Here is a 10,898-nt window from a genome sequence, read left to right on the forward strand (position 1 = left end):
ACCTTAAAAACTCAATGACATTTCCAAGTTTATAAATAAAAATCAATTAAAAGTGCCTTTTCAGTAGGCCTAATGTGATTTTCTTTTGTAAGTAGTCTATTTTTACCTTTTTGTTTTAATTTCTGTTTTGTTGAGTTTTATAATTCCTTTATGGCCATGTTGAAAAACACCATTGTGGTGAACAAACGTTTCTGTACTGTTATTATTATTATTATTATTATTATTATTATTATTATTATTATTATTATTATTATGCCCAGTTTGAGACTGCTAGAAAAGAAAAAGGTTTCAAGAATTCTGAACAGTGTCTACAGTATGTCTAGAGGTATTTTTAAAAATAGCTGAATTACGTATTTTTAATTCACTGTTAGGTGTGTAAAATAATTTTTACTTTTCTTTATAATTTTTTTAACATACTTTCAGTTAGATTTGATATTTGACAAAATCTTTCCTAAACTACAAAAACCTAAAATTTGTTGAGAATCCGATTCTATGGACTTTTAGCTGCTAGTCGGAAATCCGAAATGGCGAAAAAATGTAGGGTTTTGCCAGGGTTGGTCACAATTGCTATTCAAAAATCTTATATTATATTCTATCTAACATTCAGAAACTGAATAAGAATCTAAAAACACAGAGTGAACATGATGTGTATAACATTTTTACCAACAGGCTTGCGACAACATACCAGCTATCAAACCTAAAGTTTATTGACATTAACATACGTCCTAGATTCCTTTTTATTTGTCACTGTACACTTTCGAAACATAATTTTTTTCTCCTTTCTCTGTCAAACAGCTAAAGCCTGCAAACTTGATCGTTGATTTTTCTAAGTATTGAGAGCCTGAATTTCTGATGCGCTTCTTTTGCATATTAAACCATTTCCTGAGAACTATTAGCGAAGGAAGATTGGACTTCCGCCAGGCCGCAAATGCACGCTGTACTTAAACAGCGGCAGCAAGTGTGAATCATGCTAAGTATACAGTGCCCATGCCTCAACTCACAGCTGCGAACGCACTGTTTGTTCTCGACAGTGATGTGTGCACTAACTGCATATACTGATATGCTTAAAAGGCAGAATAAAAGCACAACAGCCGCCCGGATATGCAATCAATCTTTGAATATAATATAAGATTCAAAATCTTTTACCTGCCAGAATACAAAAAAAAAAATAGAATTTCTTGCGACTGTCAGAACCTAAACTCTTTAAGATTCTGATGCCCGAGTTAAAGACTTGGAAGGAATTTCTTTATGGCTATTCATAATCCTTAACTTCTTACAAAATGAAACAGAATCCTAAATATTTAGGGCTTCTAAAAATACTTCTTTTGTACAAAATAAAGGTAATACTAGTTTGTATCACAGTTTGTAGGGAAAAAAAATAATACAAATAGTCATTACATAGACACTTAATTTAATGCTTGCAAATTTTAAGATTTTTTAGTATATTAATGTTTAAAAACTTATTCATTTATTTTTGTTTAATCTGTGTTACAGCACATCACGACAAATTTATATTACACTAAATTACACAATAAAAGTTCTATTAAAATTTTTAGTTTTTTTTTTTGTAGGTGTTTAGGTACACAAGTCAAACAATTTTTATTTATAACCATTATTTGTGAGTGTTGGGTTCACGAAAGTTATAAATTAAGAATAGTCTTTGCCTTAGTCACATGACTTAGTAACATATAAGCACAGCAACATTGTGGAGGATTAAGAATGACTTCATCAAAATATGACTAGCAACAAGTACAAGTCACACAAAACATTATACTCAAATCAAATAATTCTACGATAATATATGATAATTATAAATTATAGATACTGCCTAAGTGTCAAATATCTATATGCACATTTCTGGCCATATGTAACTTAGTAAGAAATTTTTCTTAAAATACAAATGACAAAAACTAATCATTTAAGCCCCAATACACAGTATTTTAAACATTAACAACCAATTATAGTATATTGTAGGTCAGGTATCCCAAGTCTCCTGCCAGTCACGGTAGTTTTCTGGAAATCAAGAAACCTCCCAGTCTCTCTCAAAAAAAAAAAAAAAAAATTTTTTAAATAAATTTTAATAATAAAAAAAAAAATTCCAGAAAATGACCAATCTCTAGGGGGGGAGCATTTTTTTTCCCCTAATAAAACCTTGAATTGAAGCTCTGGGCTTCTTCCTTTCTCTTCTTTTTTTGCGAAGTAAAAAGGGGAGGGGGGTGCCTTCTTTTCAAAATGAATGCTGTAAATTTTGGGTATTACTACTATAAAACAATAAATAGGGTCACTGTAACATTAAACTGTATCATGGAATATATTTAATCACTTAAATTACTGTATAAATCAAGTGTGTTTTAAAATTTATTTTGTTTCTTTGAAATTCATGCACATGTACTGTTCTCTACTATCTCGAAAAGAAGCCGATGGTATCTTGAAAAAAGCCCATGGGCTTCTTTTCAAGATGGACTTCTTTTTGAGGCTAATTTTGCAAACTAAAGAGGGGCTTCAATTCGAAATGGGCTTCTCGAGATTAAGCCCATTGGGCTTCAATTCGACATTTTACAGTACGAGAATTTCACTTCCATAGGAAAAGGAAAGTTCTTCCCATCATTCTTCACAGTACTATGAACATGTAAATTTCACTCATTTGGAAAGTTATTATTTTTTTTTTTACTACAAAATTGGTATTTTTTCTTGCTTAAAATAACAGATTTCTAAGCAACAGCACTACAGTATATATATTTTTTTCTTAAATTTTCTAAAGAGTTTTGCATTTGGATGCACCATTAGGTATTGCATTAAGTTTGCTGCTGATACGAAAGGACTATCCAATAAAACAGGTCTCCCTCCTTTGGGACTGGGTATCCATGGTTTTCAGCTTTGGTCTCTAATTAGAATAACAAAGATAAAAAGCACTGTTAATTTTGGACCACAGAAAAGTGGTCCTAAATTGGAGTGGTCTTTAATTGGAGCTGTCTTTAATTAGAGCGAGTCCAATATCTATCTATTTATCAATGCTCTAACCTCCTCCAATACCCCTCCCAAAAACTTGTGTTCTCTCTACATTTGCCAATTTTATCATTTGTTTTTATATTACATTATATTGTATTATATTAAAAAACAATAACAGTAAATAAAATATTCTATTTTCATTTTATATATTAAAAACAAGGTCATGTAATTGTAAGTGAAGTGATAAGCAGGTGCAAGCTTTTTGCTAAAAACAGCAAATAAGTTATTATTCAAATGTTTATAAATAGTAAGGTAATAGATCTGCAAACTTCAATTTTACGATTTTATTAATTTACATTATCTTCCTTGAGCATATTAACTGATTTCCCCATGGGATGGCATTAATTAGGAATATCATGTGATTTCCGATCAGATCCACTGATAACACGCAACCATGTCCACTAAAAATGTGCGATATGATCATTACTAAAAAAAACACATGTTCTCTGCACATTTTGGATGATATTATCAAGTTGAGTGTACTTTACAAGCAATAGGCGTTTTAATTTTTCAACTAAAATTTCCAATAGTTTCCTTCATAGAAAGGTGTTTTTGCCTTAAGGTAATTCAAAACGTCATTGGAAATTCAGTCATTAGGTCACATGTCAAATCTACTTAATATTTTACCATATTTTACTTTTTCCTTTCATAAAATCAGGATGAAGGGTTTTAAAGTTAAATAATTTGGATGGGGATATCATGGTGACCTGACAAATTGTATTTTAGCTAAACTTATAACTATAGCTGCATAATTGAATTCACCACAGCCTTGAGGAACAAAATGTCATATGATAATTACTCTGTACTCCAGGAATCATAACTATAAGAGTGGAGGGGAAGGGGGTCAATCAGGACAAATTTAAGGGGGTACCTACTCTAGCTGTATCCCTTGATTCACTAAATATGCGATGAGGACTTCTAAAGCCAAGTTCACATTAATTTTAATAAAAGGGTGAAAGCTAAAAATTTTATTATTTAATTAACTTGTTACCAAACAACTTCTGGAGAGCCATCCGACAGCAATTAACAATGCATTTCGTTGATATATGGGGTTGATGTGGCATTTCTCTTCCTCTTTGAGTTTCTATCTACTTTGTGTTTAATTTGTGATTGGTTTTTAAATACATTTATCCAAAAAAATGTCTTACCCTCCTATCATCTCTTTCTATCAATCTTTTTCTCTCCTGCTCTTCATGGGAAAACCTTTCCCCATTATGCCTCAGAGTAGCATCTTCCACGCTGTCAGATCCTGCAACGTTCCGATCACCATGGTGATTAGAATGGTTAGCCATAGCAACTTGTTCAGCCTAACTGTGGATCAAAAATCAGCAATGAATTTAAGATATACATTAATAAAAATAAAACAATTTGATCAAGTTGTGAAATCTGATTACATGGCACATTTCTTCTTTGCATAAATATCAGGTTTTTGTTTTCTTCATTCAGGACTGTTGCTATCATGCTATTTATTATAATTGATGATGATGTGGTAGACTACTTTTATTGGCTACATGTTAAGCAACAAATTTTCTTATAAAAGATTCTTGTTCAAATGTATAAACTATAAGGCCCATTTCTAAGACTATTATTGCTGAACTCTTTCTTCAGTACGAACCATCTTTTTCTCTCTGCTCTGCTAAGCGACTCCTCATTGGAACATAGTATTGTTCTTTTGCAAGGCATGGGCGTTGGCTTGGGCAATTCACTCCACCCCCACCCACAGCAGCAAAATAGTTTCACTGAGTTAAAATACTAATAAAATACCATTATTATAAGTTTTCACTGGAGTAGGTAGGCCTATTCTCAATTTTCTCACCAACCACTCCCCCCCCTCCCCACAACCCACCTATCCACAGCAGGCCAAAACCAGCCTAGGGCCTAGGCCTACACCCCTGCAAGCAGGCTTAGTACACAGCATATAGGCCTAGGTTTGAATCTATACTAAGTTTGTACTATAGATATCCACTTGGGCCTAGTACTACTAGCTACTAGCTAGGCCTGTAGATGAGTGAAATATGTTAAAGGGAGAGACATAGAAAGAGAGTATGTAAGCAAGCAGTCTGGCCTAGGCCTAAGAAAACGAAAATGTAAAAATACCTCTGTCTGGTTCTTTTTTTTTTAGTGTTGAATTATCTGCTGAAGCTGGCAATTAAACACAAAAGCCCTGGATCCTTCGTGAGTTAAAAATAAAACATTCTCTGACAGCCCTAAGGCTACATTTATGTGTTGATAAAAGCAATAACAATGTTTCTTTTTCCCCGGAGTAAATCCAAATATATAGCCTACACTGTACAAGACTAGCAGTGCACTGAGCGAATAGCCTACCCTAGGCCTAGTCCTTTTAGGATAATTCTGGCTCAGGTTCAATCAAGAAGGAGATGCACTTTTTAATGGTAAACTTACAGATGTAACACAAGTGAACTTCAAACAAACTTATACAACAGGAAACTTGTCATTCTGGGACTATTCGCCAGTTGTAAGTATTCGTCACAACCAGGTTTCGTCATCAATAAAATTGTACTGTATATTGACCTTGTTATCATTTTTAGCTTCACTCCAGCAAACCTGCTAGGCCTGGCTAAATGCTGATTAAGAAAGCCGAATCTTCTAGGCCTAGGCGAATTGTTGTTCACACAAACTACAGAAAACTTTCGACCGTACGCATGCGCATTTTCATTTTTTCCATAGTCGCCACCTGTACACACACACCGAATTGTACGCGTCACCCTGGCACACCCGGTGACACGTACGTCAATGCAACAATTTTTGCGAAAAACGAATGTTTTCGCCCATGTAGTAGAAAATAACGAAGCGCTCGTGTGAATTACAGTATTTTATTAGCGGGAAAGTTTTCCGTGTTGCGCAAATAAATTTGCCTAGTGAGAAACAGCGAAGCGTGGATAAACTTTTTAGAGGGCGCCAAACATAAATATCAGCTCATCACACCAGGTGCACACATTCCTCATCCTGACGATAAAAAACAGCCAATTCAAACTACAATTGAAAAAAATAAACATCAAAGAGAGGAGGGGGGGGGGCAGAGGAGAGAGAAACAGAGAGAGAAGGTGGGAGTGGGGTAGAAGAAAAGAAAGACCGGCGTGGAGCACAGTACTCCAAAACAATGTACCAGAGTTTATAGTCAAGCATTAAAAAAAAAATAATCTCAAACACCACTATTTATTATACTGTAATTTACTTTACTTTACTCTAGGCCTACTTTACTTTACTTTGCCCACTCACTGTCGGATGTAGGCCTCCTTGTGATCTTTCAAAAATCAACTGCTTCTCTTGCCCATGTTGTGCATGTTATGTCATCTCTCCACCTTGCTTTTGGCCTGCCTCTTCTTCCATTCGTAGGTGCATAAAATTTTCAGGAAAGTTTAACCAAGTCACGTCACAAGGAAGAAATCACCTTCGCTATCACCATTGCAGCTATAGTTCGAAAATTACTAACTTTTTTTACTTAATTTGTTTCATAAATATTCGTTGTTTTTGTTTTAATTTATTTTTCTTCTTCCATCTTGTTTTCTTTCTTTTGCACAGAGTTTTCTGACCGGCTCTTTGATCACTTGCTTGAATCTTCTCAAAATCCAAGCAAAGACTATATCAACGATGTTCACATCAAATAATGACATCATTTTACATATTTTGAATATTAATAGAAGTTATCATCCCACAAAAACAATTAAATTAAATTAAAATAAATGATAAACACGACGACGTTTTCTTATTCAGACTAAACCGACTCTTTGTGGGGTAAAAATCATTAAAAGTATCCAGTGATAGGCACAGCCTCCGGAGGATTTTTATATTGTGTGTGTGTTGTACAACTATTTTTTGTACGACACAACAAGGTTTTACAACTTCTTTTTGTAGGACACAAAAAGGATGTTTGACGAAAAACTCGGGAAAGATTAATGAGATATAGATTTTTTAATATTTAAAAAACTGGGTGGGGCAGCTGGAAAAAAGCGTGGTTACGCCCCTTGCATGTCCTAGTTTTTAAATATTCGATAATCTGTATCTCATTAACCGTTTCTGAGGTTTATGCCTTAGAAAAATAAGTTGTACGACATATCTTTTTTCCTCTGGACCCTTATTTAACGTCGTGGGACAAATATGGCAATATCGATTTCAGATTGCAGTTTTTGAAATACGATAAAACTCAAACTGCTCTATTTTTTTTTTTTTTTTTTTTTTTTAATTATTATTATTATTTTGAAGTGCGCCACCAATTAGCCTTTTTTTAATTGTGTACAGTAGAAATTATTCGAGTATTACACCATAAAAGTAGGCTAAATTAAAAACCGTACAGGTGAAAGCATTAATAAATTTTAAAAAAAAATCAAATTAACTAAACTAAAAAATAGACAAAGGGCCAAGGTTTGCTTTTAATCGCCACACACAAACGACTTGCCCAACTCCCAAAATCACGTGGTAGTTCTTTTTCCTCGTGCGAGCGTAGACTACCATGAGAAGTGGCGTTATTTTGAATTAACATAAAATTTATCAACTTGAACATAGAAAATAGAGTATTTTTAAAAAGTGTTTTATGATTTTTATCATTATCCACTATAAAAATCAGGGTTCACATTTTTAAAATTAATATTTTCTATGCTCAAATTAATCATTTATATGTTACTGAAAAGTGAGCAAGTTTATTTCAAAACTATCGACATTTCGTAACCAAGAATTTAAGGGGTTTGAAATGTCTTTGTACCAAAATGCTCGCTAAAGAATAACGAAAAGTCCGGCTTACGACGAAAATTCTGGATAGGAAAATCAGGTGCCATCCACGATGTGGCAAAGCATAAGTTGAGCTGAAACTCGTGTGCAGTATTCCTGTTCAATGCAATGGACCTTTCTGGAGTGTCAGTCAAACTTAACAACTGACCAATCAGAACAGGGACAGGAATACGCGCCTGTCTAACAAGCCCGCTTGTTGTCCCGAAACCGTTTTTTGAGATATTAGCAACAATATCAAAGCGGCGGGTTTAGCGAAAAGGAAGTCCGGGTTACGACGAAAAGTCTGGGTTGGGAAATCAGGTGCCATCCATGAGATGAGAAATCATAACTTGAGTTGAAGCTCGTTTGCGGCGTACATGGAAAGCCTCGTTTCTATTCCTTCTCACTGCAATGGACCTTTCCGAAGTGTCAATCAAACTTAACAGCTGACCAATTAGAAAAGGGCCAGGAATACCCGTGTGTCTAAAGCAGGGTACTCACTGCACCCGACGGTCGTCGGCCGACGCGATTCTATAAAGAACGGAACTCTACTAGGCGTGTGATACGATCGTTTTTAATGATGATCCGTTCAGACCGCCACCGACAATCAGCAGACGGCGTCGCGTCGTCTAGAGCTTACAAATTGCGGAGTTGTGGTCGTCGTACGACGCAGTGAGTGTCCGGCTTAACCAGCACGCACGTTAAGGTAGATTCACACGGAATCCGAATTCGGTTCGTATGGCTAACGAAACGAAAAAAAGAAAATCGAATCAGTGGTAAAGAATAGAGGCGCGCACTAAGACGCGCATCGAAAAAGTTCGACGAACCGAATTCGGATTCGGTGTGAATCCACCTTTATCAAAGATAATAAATAGCAGAAAATAGAGCAGCTTCCCAATATAGTGGAACATCCGTTCGAAAGGCATTGTGGGTACACGGAGAGCAAATCCACCCTGTTCGCCCGGCGGCGCTCTATAGTAATAATAAAGGCGCCGCTCTGATTCGTTTGTTTCCTGTAGTTTCTCCACTTAGTAAAATATTTAAATTTCACCCCATTCGCGGGAGGGCAGATGCTCCAGCAATTTTAATGCAAATACGCGGAACAGCTCGTTCTTCTCCTATTTAAGTTCTTTGCCTTCATCCCCAAACGCATGTTTGAAAGCTCTCTCTAGACAAAATTTTAATCTGGACAGAGCTTAAAACTAGGGAGCTTTCGATTTGTGCGACGACGCGACGCTAGAACGGAATCACTCATGCGTGACCGTCAGAGCCATATATATATATATATATATATATATATATATATATATATATATGGCTCTGTCTGCATTCGTAGATTTGACCAAATTGCGTTCCAGAATCTGCTCGACGAGGTGACCTAAACGTTCTCGCATGCGCAGATGACTTTTAGTGACGTCATTACGTTATACGTTGTATCGTCGTCGTGCAATCGAAAGCTCCTTTAAACTGGTTTTCCACTAGGCGAATTTATTCGAGCGAATCAAAGCGTCGGTTCGCTTCCTGAGCTCCGATTTGTTGCACATTTTTCGCTTCGCAAAAACACCGATAGGAATGTGAATGCGCATGCGCATGAACCGACGCTTTCGATTCGCGCGAATAAATTCGCCTAGTGGAAAACAGGCCTAATGTCGTTTTTTGGAACCTAGCAATAATATCCAAGGGGCGGGGCTTAGCGGAAATGCTCCCTATTATTCGTCCGAATCGACAAATCAGCGTCGCTGAAGCTCTCTGTGATAGCGTGTAGCGATGTTATGGAAATCTGGCTTAAGACAAATTCCAATATACTCTAAATGTTGATGCAATGTATTTTATTTGGTAAATACAGTATATATGTATAATTACAATCAATCTAGCATATTGTCAAGAGAATTTTAAAATTAACAATATTTGACTACTAAGAATAAATTTCTTGTTTTCTTGTATAATATATGGAGCTCTCTCATAATCAGTTGCCAGTTTTATTAGCTGAAAGTTTCCAAGGTCTTTGGCAACTAGCATATCTGTAAGTACCTATCAACTACTTAAAAATTAAGCTGCAAAATGTACGTGTCCTTTGCTGGAGGAGCAAATGTTTCTTCTCATTCCCACCTATTTTTGTTTCTTTTAAGTGCACGGAGTAGTCAGTATAATTATTTTGATCAAACCCAGTATATTACATTACATTGTGACTTAAACGTATTATAGGCCTACATTAATCAACCATTATCATCATCAAAATGCGTTGCATGTTTAAAATACAACTTCCATTGTCAGATCCTTGTTCGACGTCTTTGATCTTCTGGATCATTTTACATTTCTTTTAAATCAATTGATAATATCTAATACTCTGTCCACACTATCAAATGTTCTTTGACACGTGCCTGTTGTCTTGATGTGATGTCATCATGACTATATTTAGGCATGTTACATGTTTTTGTTAAACAAAATTTGATAGTCTGGACAGGGCTTTATTGGAAGGCCCCTATCTCAATATTATGGCCTTCTGTGTAAAAAATAATTAAAATACAGTAATAATCTAAGCCAACTGTATATTGTATCTACCAACAAAACAATGGTCAAAAATGGCACTTTGCCAACCAGATTAAGGAAATGTATAAAACATAGCTATGTTCATAAACCCGGGTGATGTTGGATTTATTATTACTCAAACGCGTCATATCGAAGAGATATGAACCGACTTAAAAAAACTACCAGGCTGCAAAATTAAACCTCCACATGGAATACAATCCCCGCGCAGATACCCTATCTAACATGAAAGATACAATTTTCAAAGGTTTGATACCAGGTTTTCGGCGTTATAGCCGGCCTAATGATAACAACATACGTGACAAAAAAGTGTGCATCACAATACAGGCCTAACGCACAGTTAGTACCGGTAGTATCCTGTGAAAATTGGGCCACCCGACTTGAATAGCAAAAGTAGTACCATGGAAGCTTATGTTATATGGTGTATAGGCTTAGGTTATGTACACTTTTCATGATGTTTTTGCATCCGTTATTAAAATTTATAAAACGATTAACCGTACTGCGGTTAGCCCTGTCTCTTATACACATCTAGATGTGTATAAGAGACAGCGGTTAGCCGGGTATAATTGACCACAAAAAAGTGGTCTTTAATTGGAGGGGTACTTAATTAAAGGTTT

The 10,898-nt window shown here is 35.5% G+C and overlaps 1 protein-coding gene across 2 annotated transcripts in view; it reads right to left on the reverse strand.

Annotated features, from left to right (window-relative positions):
- LOC117116157 overlaps positions 1–5,656 on the reverse strand; it is a 58,899-nt gene extending 53,243 nt beyond the window's left edge. Inside the window, exons 1-2 of one of the 2 annotated variants that reach the window (XM_033260152.1) lie at positions 5,413–5,656; positions 4,158–4,320 (exon numbers count right to left, since the gene is read on the reverse strand). In XM_033260152.1, coding sequence (XP_033116043.1) covers positions 4,158–4,301 — 144 coding nt within the window. In that variant the 5' untranslated portion in view covers positions 4,302–4,320; positions 5,413–5,656. The other variant, XM_033260153.1, reaches the window with a different exon arrangement.
- Positions 5,657–10,898: the final 5,242 nt, after the last annotated feature.

Source organism: Anneissia japonica, unplaced genomic scaffold, assembly GCF_011630105.1.
Source record: "Anneissia japonica isolate Jap-2015-1 unplaced genomic scaffold, ASM1163010v1 scaffold287861_len940595_cov192, whole genome shotgun sequence".
In the NCBI taxonomy this organism is placed as follows: Eukaryota; Metazoa; Echinodermata; class Crinoidea; order Comatulida; family Comatulidae; genus Anneissia; species Anneissia japonica.